This window comes from Anomaloglossus baeobatrachus, chromosome 6, assembly GCF_048569485.1.
Source record: "Anomaloglossus baeobatrachus isolate aAnoBae1 chromosome 6, aAnoBae1.hap1, whole genome shotgun sequence".
Classification (NCBI taxonomy): Eukaryota; Metazoa; Chordata; class Amphibia; order Anura; family Aromobatidae; genus Anomaloglossus; species Anomaloglossus baeobatrachus.
The window spans coordinates 414,210,162-414,232,267 of NC_134358.1; the positions used below are offsets into that span (position 1 = coordinate 414,210,162).

General features: G+C 43.0%; 1 protein-coding gene across 1 annotated transcript in view; it reads right to left on the reverse strand.

Annotated features, from left to right (window-relative positions):
• Window positions 1-502: 502 nt before the first annotated feature.
• The window catches only part of LANCL2 (LanC like glutathione S-transferase 2), an 88,426-nt gene continuing 66,822 nt past the window's right edge, over window positions 503-22,106 (reverse strand). Inside the window, exons 8-9 of the mRNA XM_075315152.1 lie at window positions 14,121-14,193; window positions 503-5,913 (exon numbers count right to left, since the gene is read on the reverse strand). Of these exons, the coding sequence (XP_075171267.1) occupies window positions 5,837-5,913; window positions 14,121-14,193 (150 nt within the window). The 3' untranslated portion in view covers window positions 503-5,836. The remainder of the gene's footprint in view (window positions 5,914-14,120; window positions 14,194-22,106) is intronic.

Here is a 22,106-nt window from a genome sequence, read left to right on the forward strand (position 1 = left end):
GAGCTATGCGTGGATGTCTGCCTCCTTCGCACAAAGCATAAAAACTGAGGAGCCCGTGGCAGCACGGGGGGTGTATAGGCTGAAGGGGAGGGGCTTTACACTTTTAGTGTAATACTTTGTGTGGCCTCCGGAGGCATAGCTATACACCCAATTGTCTGGGTCTCCCAATGGAGCGCCAAAGAAATAATTTTTTTAGTTGGTTTTATATAATATTTTAATTTTCTGAGATGACTGTTGGGTTTCCATTGGCTGTAAGCCATAATCATCAGCATTAACAGAAATAAACACTTGAAATATATCACTGTGTGTGTAATGACCCTATATAATATATGTCTTTACCATTTTATATTGAATTATTGAAATAAATTAACTTTTTGAGGCTCTTCTAATTTATTGAGATGCTCTTGTATGTCAGGCTTATTATAGGGCATAGAAACATTTGTATTATAATTACGATAGGTCCCAGTGTTTATAGGGAACATACACCAAAATTGACTTCCACTTCACATGTGCACATTGGTTTTTATTTATTCAATCAAAATATACTGATTCATATAAACAGAATTTAGTTTTGGTGCAGAAGACTTACAGGTAAAGTCACAGGCAATTATCAGTTTTTTATACTTTGACCACAGCAATAAAAGGTCACAAACATAGAAACACAGAACACGTGAACATGTAAACGACAGTATTGCAGGTAATTAACCTCTAATATTTTAGGTACATACTGAGCATCAGAGACACACACACATCCTAAAGTCAAACAACTAATCCCAACCAAAAGCAATGCCGTGGAGTCTGATAGTACATGGGCCGTACATCACCGAAATCATCGGATTCTCATGACTAGATAGACAATCTTCTGGAAAGTCTGAATTGACTTCTTAGAATATATTACAATTGCTTCCCTATTTTTGTTGCCACCACATACTTCACAAATTATCCTTACATTAACTGTGACATAACACGGATAAAGTATCATGTGAATCCTAGGTACCACAAATCAAACAATGCTCAATCCTTACATTCCACACTAACACAAGCCACGTACTATAGAATTACCAGCAAATACCCACATGAAGACCAAGCCCTCTGTCTATACAAGCTTGGTACAAATGGTGCATGCAGTGACGTCCTCGGAGTAATTACTGGCACAACAATCTGTAGATAAAGGTAATCTGTTACCAGATTTTTGTGGCATTATGTGAGAGCAGTATGATGTAGGGGCAGAGACCCTGATTCCAGCAATGTCTCACTTACTGGGCTTCTTTCACTAGGGGAGTAGGAAACCCACTGCCACATAGTCTTCAATTATGAGCTCCGTATAATCCTGTCTCCACTACTGAAGTGTGGCCGGGGTTATACAGAGCTCAGCATTCAGAGAGCTGGTAGAGCTGCAGCAGATAAACCGAAAATTGCATCAAAACTACAGCAAGTAGCCCAGTAAGTGATAAGTTTCTGGAATCAAGGTCTCTGCACCTACATTATGATGCTCATACTGTAGACGCCATAGTGAAAACCTGGTGACATATTACCTTTAAGAAGGTGGAAGAATTTATTTAAAGGGAACCTGTCACCAGTTTTTTGCCCTATAAGCTGCGGCCACCACCATTGGGCTCTCATATACAGCATTCTAACATGCTGTATATAAGAGCCCAGCCCGCTGTAGATAAACCGGTCGCTGTGGTGGATGTGGCTCAAATGGGAGTCTTCGTCCTCCGGTGCCGGCACCTCCTCTTTCGGCCATCCTTGTTCTCCATCTTCTTAAACCGCGGTGCATGACGTGTCCAACGTCATACACACTCTCTGACATTCAGGTCCTGAGGAGGCGCACTTTGATCTGCTCTGAGCAGGGCAGATCAAAGTATTGTAGTGCGCATGCGCAGGACCGGCGAGTGTGTATGACGTAGACGTGTCATGCACCGCGGCTTCAGAAGGAGGACGAAGATGGCCGAAAGAGGAGGCACAGGAGGATGAAGACGGCCATTTGAGCCACATTCACTGCAGCGACCGTTTATGTTCTATACAGCGGGCTGGGCTCTTATATACAGCATGTTAGAATGCTGTATATAAGAGCCCACTGGTGGTGGCCGCAGCTTATAGGCCAAAAAAGTGGTGACAGGTTCCCTTTAAATCATTTTCTCACTTTGGGCAGTTAACAGATCTCTATATGTCCCCAAATGTTTTCAGGAAGGCAAAGTAGGTGTCATGAAATAATCTCATCTGTCATGTAGTGAAGGTCCATATCATATCCCTCCCATAATACATGCAGATAGCCCTTACAAACACATTTACCAAACATGCAGTGTTCACACCGTATCATTTTTCCATCATGACCCATTCAACATAAATGAGATATGGCTATCCCTGTCTTATTGGGGGATATATGAATGACTTGTGTATCTGACAAGCCCGTGAAAACATTCCGGTATCACACAGCCACTGATCTGCTGTAAATATATAGGCAATAAGCAGAAGCAAAATCGAGAAATGTCTCAGGGAATGTATCATCAGAACTTGAGCTTAAGTTTCAATTAAGTGTTTATGTTAAGTGTGTATTTTAAGAAATTTTAGTAAATTTTTTTTTATTTTTTCATACCACCATTTATATTTTCTTCATAAATCCTGAAATCTTGCAATTTTCTCTAGGCTAATACTCACTGTTCAACAAAGATCGCTTTTCAGCAGTCATCTCATTATTTCACCGGATTCCAATGAACATAACTTTTACAATGTGTCTCCTCCCTCTCTGCACAATGACCTCTGCACAGATCATGCCTAGAACACTCTCCTGTAAGAGTCACTGAATATCTGCAAACAACTGCCCTCTATGGTCTATGTGGCTGCTGTAAAGCAACAAAGTAAAGCAAATCTCTAAAAGCTGTTAGCAGCAGCTAAGGCAAGATGGCTGCAGACATAATCATGTACAAAAATGAAAAACAATATAGGTGGTACACGCTCTTTAAGGCCCTCTTCACACGTCCGTGTCTCCGGTACGTGTTTGGTCCGTTTCCTCACATGCCAGAGACACGGGCACATGTAGACCCATTAAAATAAATGGGTCTGCGCTCACGTGCGTGTTTTGCTATGGACCGTGTGCCCGTGTGCTCCACACGTAGACATGTCCATTTTTCTCCTGCATCACAGGTGGCACATGGACCGCACGGATGTGATCCTTGTGACACGCACCGGAGAAAACACACATGTCTGTGAATTAAAAGGAATTTCTACACTCACCTTCTCCAGCCCTCCTGTCTCTGCCGCTGCTGTCACTTGCTTCTGACCCCCACTCATTATGCTCATCGCATATTCACTGCACCGAGGACCGGAAGCAGCAGCAGCGGGGAGTCGGCAGGGTCAGAGACTGTAGATCAGATCCACGGACAGCAATGCCAGGGACAGGTGAGCAGAAAGTTCCTGTTCTCTGTGTGTTATCACGGATAGAACACGGAGAACACAAGTGTGCCATAAACACAGCACACGGAGGGCAATACGCACCTTTGACATGTCCGTGAAAAATGTGCGTGATTTTCACGGACGTGTGAAAGAGGCCTAAAAGGAATCTGTCAGCAGACTTTTGCTGAGAGCGGCATCAAGTAGAGACAGAGACCCTGATTCCAGAGATGTGTCACTTACTGGACTGCTTGCTGTAGTTTTGATAAAATCATTGTTTTATCAGCAGATTAGCACTGGAGGACTAGTAAATCTGCTGCCAAGTAGTAATCCTGCTCTGCATAACACTCTAACACTGATCACAGCTTTATGCCTAAGAAAAATGGACACAAAAAGCTGTCAATCAGTGGTGTTGGTGGGGTTATACAGACTCAGCACTCAGAGAACTGGTAGATCTGCAATAGAGAAAACCTTGATTTGATCAAAACTACAGCAGCCGTAAAGTCAATTATACATCACTGGAATCAGGATTTATGTCTCAAAATTATGCTGCTCTCGAATGGAATAACAAAAGCTTAGCGACAAAATCCCTTTAATAGAAAAAGGGTCATCCAAAGAAGTTATCCTTTAAAGTTAATTTCTTGCCTAAGAACTTCTATTGGAAATGAACATAGGAGGATTTAATCTACACAGTTTGATGCATTATTGTGCACCTCTGAGGCTCAGGCAGGTTTACTCTTATTTCTCTACTATTGTACTGTGTTGACTTAAACATTTTGTCCAGTCTTGTGATGAAAGTCTGCAGTCACTCTTTATGACTGCAGACATCTGAATTATTACAGCCTTTACACTGCATATATGTGCCCACAATCAGAGTAGATATGCTCGTCCATGCTCATTTCACCTGTATTGAGTGAAGCCAAGCACGTCTAGTTGGCATGTGACCGCATGTATGCAAATGGCATATTTGTGGTTATGAGACTGCCATCTCTCACCCTCGGATAGGATTAATGTGCCTGACAGGCGCTTCTCTTTTACTTTAATTTCTCCTTCCTCACCAGATTTTCAGGAAATCTCCTCTCTCCAGCTGCTGTGTGAAACCTGATACCACAGTTGGTCTGCAGAGCTTCAGGAGGGCATATATACCTGTGCTGGCTTCTCAGGCTCATTGTTCACGAACATATCACACTTTATAAGGTTGCTCTTGCTCTTTGCTCTGCAAATGTGTGTTTTTCTGGGGAAACTTCAGGATCTAATTCTGAATAATTATGTGAGTAATATTATTTTAGGTGCCTTGAAATTATGTTTTTGTGCCAAATTTTTCTCTTTTTAATAATCGTTATGTGTTATAACTGGGGGCTATTTGGTGGGAGTTTTGAAATGTTTGTATTTCAGAGTATTACTTTTATGTTGAGTAAATGGGTTTGTTTTGCACCTGATAATGTGTAGTCTATTTTATTGCATCCCTATGAAGGTCTCTGATCACTTTTAGATCACTGAAATTGCAAAAATTAGATATTATAGGTATTTTTCTAGCCTACGCCTGACAGGTACATTATTCACAAACTCGTTATTACAGATATTGTTCCCACCAGAGGGCTCACTACCAATACTGGAGAATGCTCGCTGTACATTAAACGGATTCAGTCATTCTACGTGCCTGCAGACTGTCATCAGAAGACTGGCTGGCACAAACTTTAAGATAAATCATCTATTGAAAGTGCTGATGTTCACCCTCCCCCCCAAATCATCTGTTTTTTTTTTACTGTCTACATCCATTTCTGCAAGCAATACATTGACCATATTTATTGTATAAATCAATGTTAAAGGCTTATTCCCAAAAGAAAAAGTGTTTTACTAATAATTTCTGGCAAATCCATGACAGTGAATGGAGGAGAGTCGGCACATGCACACCTCCGCTCCATTAGAACGGGCCAGCAGAGCCTTGTTCTTGAGGTTCCACAGTCCTGAAGTCCAGATTGCTGAGGACCCCAGAAGTCGAATCCCCAGCGATCAGCAAATTTTCCAAAATCTGTAGGATAGGGGATAACGTGTGATTTTGGGCATAACCTGTTGTTAATCCTGGAGTATAATGTACACTACAAATGAAACTACATTTTGTATTAAGAGGGTCAACAAACAAAAACAATGCCAAAATTTCCATTACAAAATGCAATAACATAGAACAACAACAACAAAACAACTAAGCATTTACCCATTGCAACAAACATACAACCATATCATAAGGTTCATGACAAATATCAGGACAGCTCAATGTGTTCCAGTGGTGTCTAGAGAAGACACTGTGACTCCTCTTCTGTATAAAGTGGTGACAAGTCTAGGTTGGCAAGATGAGGTGGAGGCACCAAATGTGACAAGTCTGAGCTCTTCATTTTCTGAAACCACCGACAGGTTTTCTTCTCCATAGTCTCCTGCCGGCCAATCAAAGTTCAAATGCAGGGAAGCGTGAAGTCTCTGGTGCCATCAGGTCTGACAAGAAATGAATTGTGCCGGCCATTCCTGCAAACGGGCAGAGGAGCTCCAGTGAGAATTTCTCAATTCACAGATAATGGAAAAAAATAAGCAGGAAAGATATTGGATTTTTTACAATTCATTTCTCTACACTTGTAATAGTAATAAAAAGAACTGTCCAGATCACATGTATAGTACCTAATCACCTATTGTGTCTAATTGAGTTAAATAAATATGTACCGTATTTTTCGGGCACACCTTACCCTAAGATGCACCCCAAGTTTAGACAGCAAAATATAGGAAAACATTTTGCTATATAATGAAAACTTCCCTTGCGAGGTAAAGTGGTGGAACGGTTAATATCACCAATTTAATGCACTAAAGGCCGCTTTACACACATCGATATCGCTAGCGATCTCAGTAGTGATGTGACACCCCCAGATCGTTCTTACGATTTGCCGAGATCGCACATAGGTTGTTTTGTAGCGGTCAAACGTACACATCTCACAAACGACGCTACATCGTTCAGCGATATATTGTTTGACCAAGGCGGTCGTGTGGATGTTGTTCGTCGTTTGCAGGGTGTCAAAAGTAGCAATATGTCTGCTGCGTTCCAAACGACCAACAATATTTTGAAACTGAACGACGTGTCAACGATCAACGATTTTCACCCTATTTGCGATCGTTCGGAGTCGCACGTAGGTGTTACATGCAACGACGTCGCTAACGAAGTGCGTCACGAAAACCGTGACCCCGATGACAAATCATCAGATAAATTGTAGCGTGTAAAGCGGCCTTAAGGTTAAATAGGGATGTAATAGATCTATTCTTAGTGTTTCTCTGTAGCATGTGCATTATACAAATATAGCTACCGTATTTTCCGGCGTATAAGACGACTTTTTAACCCCTGAAAATCTTCACAAAAATCGGGGGTCGTCTTATACGCCGGGTGTCATCATTTTACACACAATAAAAGATATTCTCACCCGTCCTCTATTGCCGCGGTGCCTCCAGCTGTTTCTTGCAGTCCACAGGCACACAGACGCCTCCGTGATAGCATGAACGAAGTGGCAGCTGCAGGATATCGTCATGGCTTTACTTCTGTTGAATGCTTTTTGGCACCACAAAGCATTCAACTGCAGTAAAGCGCTGACAGTAGCCGCTGCCCTGTCTATTGGACGCGCTTTACTGCAGTTGAATGCTTTTCGGCGCCATAAAGTATTCAACTGTAGTAAAGCCATGACAACATCCTGCGGCCGCTCCGTTCACTCTATCATGGAGGAGTCTGTGTGGGGACTGCAAGAAACAGCATGGGCATGGAGTACAGGTGAGAATATCTTTTATTGTGTGTAAACAAGTGCATGATAGGAGGGAACCAGCAGGAGGGCATTATTAAACAATGGAGACATTACTGCATTGGACATTACTATACAATGGGGACGAAAAATGGAGGGGAGCCAGCACTGCTTGTGAGTGGCATGCAACAATGAAAAAGTAAAAAGTGTAATATTCACAAATTCATTCCTACTGTAACAATTCAATGAGATTTTTGGCAAATAATTGATCAATGATTTGAGCCCCCCTGCCCCGTCACGGCAAATCTCTATAAGGGGGGTCCCTACACTACATTTATAATATACATACGTACCATAAGGTCTCGTATAATGCGCAGGACCATATGAGAACATCACCTACCTGAGAAGTGTCAGAAGTGTTTGAATTGTTACAGTAGGAATGAATTTGTGAATATTACACTTTTTACTTTTTCATTGTTGCATGCCACTCACAAGCACTGCTGGCTCCCCTCCATTTTTCGTTTAGTGGTCAGGTGGTTGACCGCCACCATGCCGTGCACGCCCATTGTGGTTTGCAAATTCCTTCTGTTGCCATCTAAATTTATGTTGGAGCCTGTTCACATACAGCCACCGCTCCCTGGTCCATAGGCATTATTACTTAAGCACCACCTGCCTGGGGCTGTTCCGCCCTTCATCCATGCTTGCTGGTCTGGCACTGTGGGGGCCAGTTCTGACATTGTGCTGGTGTGTGTGGTTTTGCCGCACACACTGGCACCTGGACTACCCATCTACTCGCAGTTGTCAGCCCTTGCAGCATGGGAGCGGTTCTGACACTTCTCAGGTAGGTGATGTTCTCATATGGTCCTGCACATTACACGAGACCTTATGGTACGTATGTATATCATAAATGTAGTGTAGGGACCCCCCTTATAGAGATTTGCCGTGACGGGGCAGGGGGGCTCAAATTATTGATCAATTATTTGCCAAAAATCTCATTGAATTGTTACAGTAGGAATGAATTTGTGAATATTACACTTTTTACTTTTTCATTGTTGCATGCCACTCACAAGCACTGCTGGCTCCCCTCCATTTTTCGTATACAATGGGGACATTACAGCAGGCGGCATTATTAAACAATGGGCTCGTTACTGCACAGAACATTACAACAGGGGATTTCCCTAAACAATGGGGACATTACTGAGGTCAGCTTAAGGCCACGTCACACTAAGAAACATCGCTGCTGAGGCACGACTTTTGTGACGTAACAGTGATGTTGCTAGCGATGTTGCTGTGTGTGACATCCAGCAACAACCTGGCCCCTGCTGTGAGGTCGCTGGTTGTTGCTGAATGTCCTGGACCATTTTTTAGTTGTTGCTCTCCCGCTGTGAAGCACAGATCGCTGTGTGTGACAGCGAGACAGCAACAACTAAATGTGCAGTGAGCAGGAGTCGGCTTCTGCGGACGCTGGTAACCAATGTAAATATCGGGTAACCAAGAAGCCCTTTCCTTGGTTACCCGATATTTACCTTCGTTACCAGCGTCCGCCGCTCTCACGCTGTCAGTGCCGGCTCCCTGCACACATAGCCAGACTACACATCGGGTAATTAACCCGATGTGTACTGTGGCTAGGAGTGCAGGGAGCCAGCGCTAAGCGGTGTGCGCTGGTAACCAAGGTAAATATCGGGTTGGTTATCCAATATTTACCTTAGTTACCAAGCGCAGCATCGCTTCCACGCGTCCGCTGCTGGATGAGGACTGATCACTGGTTGCTGGTGAGATCTGCCTGTGTGACAGCTCACCAGCAACCCGTGTAGCGATGCTCCAGCGATCCCTGCCAGGTCAGGTTGCTGGTGGGATCGCTGGACCGTCGCTTAGTGTGACGGTACCTTTACACTATATATATATATATATATATATATATATATATATATATATACATACATACACACACACGATATATCCCAAACTCTATATTTTAACTGGAAAACGTTGGTGGTCATCTTATACGCCGGAAAATACAGTATTATAGATACAAGCTCTGCAGCACACACATATACACAAAACTGTGTAAACACACTCAGCTCTGCTGTATATAAACATACAGCTGTGCTACATACAAACACATCTCTCATACATACACACAGTTCTGCAGTATACACACACACACACACACACACACACACACATAGCTCTGATACATACATACGTACAAACAGCTCTCATATATACACAGACAAAGCTTTCCTCCATATTCACACAAGCATATACATATGCACACATACAATGATCAGCATAATTGAGTACACCCCAACAGATATGTCGGAAAACCTTTAGTTTCCTTTCAGAATCAACATTTTCTATGGGATGCCATACTTCAAAAAACTCCCACAAATGTGGGTCATTCATTGCAAACAAGATTTGTTATTTTTGCCCCCTCAAAAAAGTAATTTTACAAACAGATGTTTTTTCAAGACTATGTTGTGAAAATGAGTACACCCCAATGAAAATCTTAAGAGCAAAGCTAAAGTTTACACCTCAAAATTGTAATCAACAAGAATTTAACCACAGGTAAGTCTAATTATTCTTTATAGTTTAAAATATTCATTAAACAGGTGTCCAGCAGACAGCGGACTATAAAGGGGCGTTGCATAAAGAAAACCCCTTCCCATTTCATGCTGTCACAATGGCAAAGCATGGATTAGAAATGTCAAGATTGGGGAAGAAAACATTTCTTTACATAAGAAAGGTGAAGGCTACAAGTAGATCAGCAAAGCTTTACTTACCAGTAAGAATACAGTAATATCTAAACTTACGAGTTTAATTTATTGTGTGACCAAGCTCAATCTGCTCTTATGTCAAATTAAATTTCTCCATTAAAATTAATTGAAATGCTATTGACCCGTTCCAGACCCTACTTATGGCCCACCATCCTGGAATATGGCCCACCATCCTGGAATATGGCCCCCATCCTGGTACTGTATATATGATCCCCCAACCTAGTATGTGGCCCCCATCCAGGTATATATGTTCCCCACCCTGATACATATGATCATTTATCCTTGTACATAGCGCCCAAACCTGGTACATGGCCGCCATCCTGGTACATGGCCCCCCATCCTGGTACATGGCCCCCCATCCTGGTACATGGCCTCCCATCCTGGCACATGGCCACCCCATCCTGGCACATGGCCACCCCATCCTGGTACATGGCCCCCCCATCCTGGTACGTGGCCCCCCCCATCCTGGTACATGCCCCCCCCATCCTGGTATGTATGATCCCTATCCTGGTATATGGTATATGTCCCCCATCCTAGTATATAGGATCCCCTATCATGGTTTGTGGCCTCCCATCCTGGTACATATGATCCCCCATCCTGGCACATGGCCCCCATCACACTGCACACTTAAAAAAAACTATTACTCACCCTCCCTCCGGTTTCCCTCTGCATGGCATCCTCATCTTATGCAGTCAGCTTATCAGTGTGCTTACACACTGATCAGCTTACGTGCTTTCACACACTGATCAGCTGTCTGCATGAAATGAGCAAGCTGCGCTGTGGAGGATCGGACAGAGTATAAGCTGCTTGTACCTCACATTTCTGTTCACATCATGAAGCAAAAAGAAAACAGAGCAACAGCTCTTATCTTCAAAAATGTGTAAGTTGGTTGGTGCACTCTTAAGTCAAGGTATTATTGTACTGTAGCAAAAGTGATACAAAAAATTAACAAAGATGGAACTGCAACCATTTCATAGAGACGTCTAGACCAACACCAGAAATTAACACCTAAACAGAAGTGTCTTCTGAAGAGAAGGGTTGAAGAAAATTGCTATTCAAGTTCCATGCAGTTAACTAGAGAAGTAGAAAGGAAACCTTGGGGGAGTGTTTCCCAGGACATAGTACGGTGTACACTGTGCAGAGGAATATCATCTATGGATGTTGTCCATGAAGGAAGTCTCTCCTAAAACCCATGTTCAAAAAGCCTGCCTACAGTTTTCCAGGGCCCATGACCAATATGAAGACTACAGGTAATCTAAGGTCTGGAGTGATGAGACCAATTTGGAACGAATGGCCTCAGAACTGAATAGTGTCAAAAGGTGAGAAAGATGTATGGTGCCTACAATGAAACATGTACAGTGAAACAATGGTGGCAGTGTCCTTATGTGGGGCTCAATAAGTCCTGCTGGTGTTGAGGAGCTACATTTCATTGATGGTATCAAGAATTCAGAGATGTACTGCTCAAGACTGTCTTCTGCTCTGTGCACAAGCACGCAAAGTGACGCAAGCAGGCAGTAGTCTGCCAGAGTATGGACCTTCGCCCCATACCTAACCATGACAATGTCAAGGTACCATGGTCCGGCCAAAACGACGAGATAGGATACAGACTGAATGATACAGACTGTGTTCTCTATTGCTACTGGGTGAAATGGAGTGCACAATTACATTTTGTTACCTGGAATAAGGCATCTAAAAAGGAAAAAGAAAAATAGGTGGTTAGCACCTAACCTAACATCTACAACAAATATAAAATAAAAGACCAGAAATTATAGGCAACAACTCGAAACTGATACATTTGAACTCTGAGAACAAGAGTCTTTAAATTTACCAATATATAATGATACCCCAAAGACACCGTGATGCAAATGTACAAAACATTTTATTTTATAGCGCACAGGGTATTGCAGTACATACAAGATAACATCATAAAAACCGGAATGAGAGAGTGAAGGAAGAGGGGAGACCCCACGTGACCCAGGACATATATCAAAGATTATGGCGGACCTGCCATACCAAATGAATGCATGTCGTTATTATAGCAGCCTCATGCCCATACAAGAAAGGCCCTAAATAGAGGCCCAAAAGATCTATTGTGTCGCTAATTATCAGCCCCATGGCCTGAAACCTGTGACTTAATACCGAATCATGTCATGATTCGGTATTAAGTCACAGGTTTCAGGCCATGGGGCTGATAATTAGCGACACAATAGATCTTTTGGGCCTCTATTTAGGGCCTTTCTTGTATGGGCATGAGGCTGCTATAATAACGACATGCATTCATTTGGTATGGCAGGTCCGCCATAATCTTTGATATATGTCCTGGGTCACGTGGGGTCTCCCCTCTTCCTTCACTCTCTCATTCCGGTTTTTATGATGTTATCTTGTATGTACTGCAATACCCTGTGCGCTATAAAATAAAATGTTTTGTACATTTGCATCACGGTGTCTTTGGGGTATCATTATATATTGGTAAATTTAAAGACTCTTGTTCTCAGAGTTCAAAAATAACATCTACAACAAGTCTGATACAGACCTGGTCTCCAACATACACTGGAAAAAATAGAGGAGGCCGAATGCTAGCAGGCAAGGTATAGTCTGCTGGGGAAGAGGCAATTTTAATTCTGAGTAATATTAGGGTTAGCCTCCAGGTGGCAGCAAACATGGTTCTGTGTCCCCCAATGAAGCGACCGAGAAAGAGGTAGTTCTCGAAGATTGGAAACAAATAGATATTGAAATATGTCGCCAACTTGTTTATTCTATGCCTAAAAGACTTGGTGCTGTCCTTAAAAATCATGGAGGTCATACAAAATACTGGATGCCATTCGCCTGCACCCCGCTGATGAAGCTTTGGCGACACGCGCGTCCGGGTTGAAGGGTATTTGCCTGTCCACCTCTGAACCACCTTTGTTTGGCTTCCTATTTCATACCATGGGTAAGTCCATGTATGGCGATTGTCTGATGTGACTATTTGTTCACATGGTGTGCTTTTACTACTTATTGCACTTGCTGTTTATTTATGGTCCTTATACTATGATGGGCTGACCTGGGTGGTTCATTGATGGGTGGGTGAATATAGAATCCACTTACCTCATACCTGTATGTATGTATAACGAATTTACCTTTTTGGTTATATTAATAAAATTTGATATTTTAATTTGAATAAGTCTCCTATACGTGTTTTTTACACGATTTTTTGAGTCATATTTTGGAGTATATTCTATGACGTCCTTTGATTGGGGTATAATATTTAATCCACTAGGATGAAATTATATTATGAGATTTTCCCCTATTTGTCTATGCTATATTTTGTAGTAAAATACTGGATGTAGATATTTTTGATGTGGAGGGTATTCATATTGTCATCAACTAATTTCAATAAAGAATAAAATTAAAGATTCTGTAATGAAAGTTATATTATTAACCTGGGTTAAAAAAAATATTCTATGAAACTCAGTCTTGTCAAAATGTTATATTCCGTGAGATATTGATTAATATGTTACTTTTAAAAGGGGGTTAACTCATTTATGCGGAGCACTGTACAAACATACACCGTAGAGATTCACACAAGCTTCTTCCAGGCAGGTGACGTATAGCATTCATACAGGTGCTGGTGGCTTTATCTCCTGCCTTGCACCGGTCAGACAGATCAGTGTCGGGCAGGACAGAGAGCAGATTGGGAAGGAAACGGTCAGCGTTCTCCTCAATCACAGGAAACTACACACAGACTAAAAGACTCAGACATTTTTTAGCAAGATTTTTTCTAATAGTGCAAAAAATACAGTACTTTTGCTTAACCCGCAAAATATCAATAAACAGATACTGCTCCAGCCAGCATCATCGCCTTTGCCACCATAAAAAACATTTTCAACTGGACACTGCTTCACTCAGATCGCTCACTATTTTTATTTTACATTGTTAGTTATTTTGCATTCCTGTATTTTTTTTCTCAATTTGCGAAAGCAAAAGGTTTACAAAAAAGTGTTTTAATGAATGATTGTCAAAGGTTTTCTAGAACCAGTGCAGCCCCGACAGTACAGAGTGGGTCTTTTTTCTGGCTCATGGGGGATACTACTGCCTGGGTGACCTGATTCTATGTATCCATATGCCCAAGCAGAGCACGTGGAAAAATATCAAGTTATCACAAGGTAGCCACATTACGATTACATATTGGTGAGTGGGTTACCTTCAAAGAGAGAGTAGGGTCTGTCTGGGATCCGGCATCCATGTGTACCATAATCTAAACACCACTCTGCAAACTTAGAGAAAACAGATGCACATTAGTCATAAGAATATAGACCTCTACATACCACAAATACCAAGGACCGGTAGCACGGTCTATCCAAATACAGCACTAAAAGGTCTGATATGTAATATTCCAACATAAACAAAATTGGATATAAAATCATCTCGTGCTAATTTCTTCTGGTCCCCAGTAAGTTAAATATGAATAATAATATTAATATTAATAATAATAATAATTCTGGAAGTAGATGAAATTCAAAAGAGAACTTTCACCTTAAAGGGAACCGGTCACCACTTTTTTGACCTATAAGCTGCGGCCACCACCACCGGGTTCTTATATACAGCATTCTAACATGCTGTATATAAGAGCCAAGGCCGCTGTGTAGAACATAAAATACACTTTATAATACTTACCTAACGGTCGCGCGATTGGCCATATGGGTGTCTCCGTTCTCCGGTGCCGCCTCTTTCGGCCATCTTCATCCTCCTTCTGAAGCCTGTGTGCATGACGCGGCTGCGTCATACACACTCGCTGGTCCTCTGCAGGCGCACTACAATACTTTGATCTGCTCAGGGCAGGGCAGATCAAAGTGCGCCTGCTCAGGACCCGAATGCTGACGAGTGTGTATGACGTCGGACGCGTCATGCACCGCGGCTAGAGAAGAACAAAGATGGTCAAAAGAGGCGGCGCTGTCACCGGACAACGGAGACACCCATATGGCCAACTGCGCGACTGTTAGGTAAGTATTATAAAGTGTTTTTATGTTCTCATAGCGGGCTGGGCTCTTATATACACCATGTTAGAATGCTGTATATAAGAGCCCGGCGGTGGTGGCCACAGCTTATAGGCCAAAAAAGTGGTGACAGGTTCCCTTTAAACCCCTTATCACTGAAGCCAATTTTGTCCTGCACAATAAAGTCCCATTTTCCAAATCTGCCATGTGTCACTTTATGGAATGCTTTTTCCAATCCCAGTAATTCTGAGGCTTTTTTTTTTTCTTGAAACTGTATTTCATGGTAGTGGTGGATTTAGGTAATAAAATATTGTACATATTTATGAAATTATAAGGAATTTTGAAGTTTTTGTTTAAATATTAACAATTATCAAACTATGAATTTGTATGCCTTAAGTGTGTGTGACCACGGTCATTATTTGCAGCTTTTGGACAGAACATGCTTCAGCTGCATCCAAAATGCTATGTTGTGCAGTAGAAGCATAGTGGGTGGATTTCTAGAATTCCCGTGACCACTGTGCTTCTTTTTTTCCACAAAAAAACAGTGACCTGCGGTGCGTCTTTCCAGACCGCAGCATGTCAAATTGTTTGCTGCGGATTTGCATGCGTTGTCCGTAGGGAGAACACAAGCGAGGAGACCGCAGCGCACTGAACCCGGATCATGGGTACAAGCAGATGCGGTCTCCTGTGTTCTCCTGCGGAGGAGACATGTGGCCCCGCAGGTCAGGACTCCTTGCGCACAGGATGCAGTGAGTCCTGATCGTGGTCACATACCCTTATAGTTAAGGGTCCTTTACACGAGACGTCGGATCGTGCGATGCATCGTCGGGGGTCACGGTTTTCGTGACGCACATCCGGCATCATACATGACGCCGTCTCGTGTGAAACCTCTGAGCGACGCAGTATCGCTCACAAATCGTGAGTCGTGTACTCGTCGCTCAGTTTCATAGTATTGCTTATTTTTACTTGTGCCGGTTGTTCATCGTTCCCGTGGCAGCACACGTCGCTCCGTGTGACACCACGGGAGCGATGAACTCTACTTACCTGCGTCCCACGGCTCCCGCCGGCTTTGCGGAAGGAAGGAGGTGGGCTGGATGTTTACATCCCGCTCATCTCCGCCACTCCGCTTCTATTGGCCGGCCGCTGTGTGACGTCGCTGTGATGCCGAACGTCCCTCCCCATTCAGGAAGTGGACGTTCGCCGCCCACAGCGAGGTCGCTCAGCAGGTAAGTACGTGTGACGGGGGTTTCACGACTTTGTGCGACACGGGCAGCGATTTGGCCGTGATGCACAAACGACGGGGGCAGGTACAATCGATTGTGAAATCGCATGATCGGTCGTCCCGTGTAAAGCAGGCTTTAGTCACACCAAACACAATAGTTATTAAACAATCTTTACGTCAACCTCATTTTTCAAACTTATTTTTATTGGGTTTTTTTTAGGATGTTAGAAGGGTTTAAAGTTTATCAGCAATTTTTCATTTTTTTTTCAACAAATGTGATCAAATCTAGCTTTTTTCATGGACCTATTCAGATTTGAAGTGATTTTGAAGGGCCCATATTTTAGTAGATCCCAAAAAATAACAGCATTTTAATAATTGCTCTTCTCGAATAATTCAAAACCACATTCAGGAAGTTTGTTAACCCTTCAGTTGCTCCATAGCAATTAAAACATAGTGGAAAAAAAGTTTTGTGTTTTGTTTTTTTTTACTAAAATATTGCTTTAGCTTCAAATTTAGCCTCAGTTTTAGGATCATAAAAAATAAAGCTTGTCACACCAAAAAAACCCTCACACAGCTGTACAGGTCAATGATAAAATAAAAAGTTTTGGCTGTTACAATTTGGTGACACGTAAAAGCATCAATTTTGGGGAAAAAAAATGATTTTTTATTTTAAAAAACTACCGTCTTTTTCGTTTTATAACCCGCACCGGATCATAAGAGGCTAGCAGCGGCAGCGGGTCCGTGGTGGTGGCAGCAGGTTAGTGGTGTCAGTGGCGGGTCAGTGGCAGTAGAGGCGGATCAGTGACAGCGGCAGTGGCGGGTCAGTGACAGCGGCAGTGGTGGGTCAGTGGTGGAGCAGGCCGCCGGTTCGGTGAGTGTCCCAGTCTGTCCGCAGTCCCGATTCCAATAATGGCACCCGGAGCGACGCGTGCACAGATGGAGCTCTTATCCAAGAGCTTCATCTGCGCGCACACGCTGACTCCCGGTGCCATCATTTGAAACCGGGACTGCGGACAGACTGTGACACTCACTGCACAGCCACTGCAGTCCGCACAGCCACCCGCCTGCACAGAGTGGCAGCCAGCAGGCCGCCCACCCGCACAGAGAGGCAGCCGGGACACAGAGGCACCCAGCCGCCGGCACCGACAGGCACCCGGCCACCCACAGGCAGCGACACACACCTGGCCGCCCGCACACAGAACTGCACAGACAGCCCCTCTTGGTAAGCTATATTCGGATTTTAAGACGCACTCCTCATTTTCCTCCCAAATTTTTGGGATGAAACGTGCGTCTTATAATCCGAAAAATACGGCAATTATTTATAACCAAACAATACATACATTGTTTATATTCTATCATTTGTGAAGCAATCAAAAAGTTAGATATATCTCTGCATGGTACCAATAAAAACTTCAAATCAGCCTGCAAAACTAAGGGGTACTTTACACGTTGCGACATCGCTAGCATCGGCTAACGATGCCGAGCGCGATAGCACCCACCCCCGTCGCACATGCGTTATGTGGTGATTGCTGCCGTAGCGAACATAACTACGGCAGCGTCACACGCACTTACCTGGTCGTCGTCGTCGCTGTGACTGCCGAACAATCCCTCCTTCAAGGGGGAGGTGCGTTCGGCGTCACAGCGACGTCACCGTGACGTCACTAATCGGCTGTCCAATAGAAGCGGAGGGGCAGAGATGAGTGGGACATAACATCCCGCCCATCTTCTCCCTTCCGCATTGTCGTCGGGATGCAGGTAAGGAGATGTTTGTCGCTCCTGCGGGTTTACACACAGCGATGTGGAGCTGCAGGAACGACAAACAACATTGTACCTGCGGTCGACCCGACATTATGAAAATGACCGACGCTACACAGATTACCAATTTTCAACGCTTTTGCGATCGTTTATCGGCGCATCTAGGATTTACACGTTGCGATGTTGTTACCGGCGCCGGATGTGCGTCACTAACGACGTGACCCCGGCGATATTTCGGAAGCGATGTCGCAACGTGTAAAGCCCGCCTAAGCCCTTATACAACAATGTCAGCAGACATAAAAAAGAATAAATTAAAAAAAAAAAAAAAAAAAAAAAAAAAAAAAAATCGCAATTTGCATTTCTTTTTCGCCTCTGTTGAACGTTAATTTCTTAAGACTCAAAGTCAAAATAGGCACTACACCACTTGATAAACGTCTTGCATGGTTTCATTTCCAAAAATACCATTTCAGCAAAATTTGAGCTCCAAATGGCAATCCTTATGTGTGCTGAAATAGTACTAGGCAACCACATAAAGGTATTTCCATGCGTGAAATAATATGTTTAAAATGTGTGGGGTGTATATTATTATATTATTCCTTTTGAACAAAAAAAAATATTGGGGGCTAAAAGTACAATTTCATGGCATTTTTTTGTAAATGTATTCATTCCGATTTACATCTGATCACGTGAATCACCCTAAAGGTGAACAAAATTACTAAAGAAACACTATGTGATTTTTATATGTGACAAACGGACATGTGAACAGTTCATAGTCTATATGGGGAACCTAAAGACTACAGCTACAACACATTCGTGAAAAATAGACATCTGGCAGAGGACTTGAGTACAAAAACATTAAAGCCTAAAAAAAGTGCTACATTTTTAATAATTTCCACTTTTGATTAATAAATTCAAAACATATTGACCTAAATTTACTTTTTTGCTATGGCAACATGATGTAGGGGCAGATATCCCCAGTCCACAAAGTATCAATGCCAGGCTGATTGATGCAGTTTTGATAAAATCCCTGTTTTCTCTTTTGTCGATGTATCAGTACTATGAATGTTGGGCTATGCATAACCTCACCCACACTTAAGATTAGCAGCTTCCTGTGAAGACTGTACATTGTCAGCAAGTTGCTAATCAGTGGTGGGGTCTGGATTACACAAATTTACTGGACTGCCTTGCATTTGACTTCTAGTCCTGCAGTGATAGTCACCTGCTAATAAAACACTGATTGTATGCAAGTGACATCACTGCAATCAGGATCTCTGCCACTACATTAATCTGCTCTCATATTAAAATGGATAAAACCTGTTGACCAATTCCCTTTAACAGAAAGTAGAAGATGTCATGATAAAAAAAAAGTCAGAACCAAGGGAATACGTGAAGGCATTCCAAAGATATTGTTGTGTAAATTGAAGCATCAGATTGGAATCTTCCAGTATAAAACCAGAATTTTATTGTAAGCAGTTCTCATTATTTTACAAACATGTATAAAATGTAGCTATAAGCCTAGGTGGTATATATTGACTCTGCACATCTTACACTATTGTTATAGAGGAGTTGTGGTGTATCTAATTTTTAGTTTCGGTCACACTTTTTACCCATTAATTTTTATGCATTTTTATTTTATATAAAAGTTAATTTGTTGCAAAATTGTATAAAGACATGCGTGTATAAAATGTAAATGTGTCAAGTGTCTATATAGGTAAAGTGGAACCTCGGTTTACGAGTAACTTGGTGTGCGAGCATTTCGCTATACGAGCAAAGCTTGCTGTAAATTTGTAACTTTCCGCTCTTGCAGTCCACACAAACACACACATTATGCTCATCTTACCTTCCGTTCCATCACTGGCCTCCTGGATCTGTATCGGGTAACCATCGCGACGATGGCGGACCCTCCGCTGTCAGCCGCTTCTCAAAGGCAGCACGCTGACCAATCAGAGGCAAGCGGCTCATGCCTTTGACGTCAGCGCTCTGGCAGCGGAAGCTCCGGTATCGGTCGCGATGGTTACCCGATACACATCTTGTACCGGCGAACTACAAGAACCAGGACGCCGGCGAGGGAACAGAAGGTAAGGTGAGCATAATATGTGTGTGTGTTTGAGCATGTGTGGAATGGCACAATAAGGGACTAGGATGGGACATTGCACAAGTTGTGGAATGAATTGTCTGAGCTTGCATTATTTCCTATGGGAAATCTTGCTTTGCTAGACGAGTAACTTGATTTACAAGCACACTCCCAGAACGGATTGTTCTCGTAAACCAAGGTTCCACTGTAGTTTGGTTAAATATCAATGTGTTATTTACTAATTCAAGTTTTATTTGCACATGTTAAAAACGCAAATATAGTCTTGACTGCTGGAGGAACAAATCTGGAAAAACTCCTGGCAGCGAAAAGGTTAAAGCCTCATTACCTACTGAATCTGCAGAAATGTTATTAACAACTGTAAAAAAAAGATTTTCCCTTCTATAGGCCTTCCTACGTGTGACCAAGCAGATGTAAAATGGACGCCATGATGTCTAAGGAACACATCAAAAGGCAAAAAACAAACAATACAGAACAACAAAAACAATCCGTAAATCCACAGTGCAACCAGCGCTTCACCCTCAAATTATTCATGTGCCTTTTTATGATGTCTCTACTTTGAAGTGACGGCACCTGAAGGGAAACTCTTGCATTTTTAATAATATGGTACTAGCGGTGAATTGGTTAATGCAAGCCAATTTCACAAGCGGCCTACTAAAGCGGGAATATTTAGACCCAAATGCATCATGAAAGAGTTATATGCTTGATCATAAAATATATTTTATGAGCTTTCAGATGCAAGTTACATCTGCCAGGCGGCCATGAAACCCCTCAGAGCAGCAAAACGTTTAGATATTCATCACAAGTTTGGGAATCTGGATACTTTAAGGGCCAAGAAAACACCGGTCAAGTATGAGGTTTTCCCGAATCGCGACATTAAAACAGAAGGAAAAAAGATAGACATAAAAACTGAATTTAGACATATTCTAGTTATTGCTCAATGTGCCTTGGTTTTTCTACAGTTAAAGGGGTTTTCCAGAAAATAAATGTTTGAAGTATTAGAATTTTTGTAAGATATCTACACACAAAATACAAATGACTTTCAGGCCCCTCCTTCAAGAAGCAAAACTTTTAACTTTATAGTTTTCTCTGTCTTAACACAAGAGAAAACAGTTCTGTGTAAAGACGTCAGATGAGAACGTGTCCAAGATGTTCTCTACTCAAAGTCGCATGCGTCTGGAACTGCCCAACAACATTTCTCTACACAGACCCGTTTTTGGACCTGGAGGTGGTAGATTGTAGTTGCTCTCCTACTTTATCAAGCATGAAGGTTTACGACAAAGGCACTATAACGGGGTTGTCCGGCCTAAAGGCTGCTTTACACGCTACGACATCGCTAGCAATTGCTAGCGATGTCGAGCGCGAAAGCACCCGCCCCCCGTCGTACATGCGATATCGTGTGATCGCTGCCTTAGCGAACATTATCGCTACGGCAGCGTCACACGCACATACATACCTGCTCTGCAACGTCGCTGTGACCGGCAAACCGCCTCCTTTCTAAGGGGGCGGTTCGTTCAGCGTCACAGCAGCACCACTGAACCGCCGCCCAATAGAAGAGGAGGGGGAAAGATGAGCGGGACGTAACATCCCGCCCACCTCCTTACTTCCTCATTGCGGCCGGCCGCAGGTAAGGTGAGGTTCCTAGTTCCTGCAGTGTCACACATAGCGATGTGTGCTGCCGCAGGAGCGACAAACTACTTCGTACACCGAGCAGCAGCGATATTCGAGAATAGGGGGGCATGTCACCGATGAGCAATTTTGACCGTTTATGCGACGATTCAAAATCGCTCATAGGTGTCACACGCAAAGACATCGCTAAAGCGGCCAGATGTGCGTCACAAATTCCGTGACCCCAACGAGATTGCTTGAGCGATGTCGCAGCGTGTAAAGCGGCCTTTAGGCTACAAGTCTGCTCTCAGCCTACATGACTGCAGATTTGGGAATCCTTACATCGCACACATTGTGTGCTGTGATCATTCTTAGGCGATGGGATTGGGCAGCCATGTGACCGCATGAATATGACTTTCATACATATAGTCATGTGCCAACTAGATGGGTGCAGCCTTGTTTAATGCAAGTGTATTGAGCGAGGAAGCACAGTCTAGTGGGAATGTGGCTGGATGT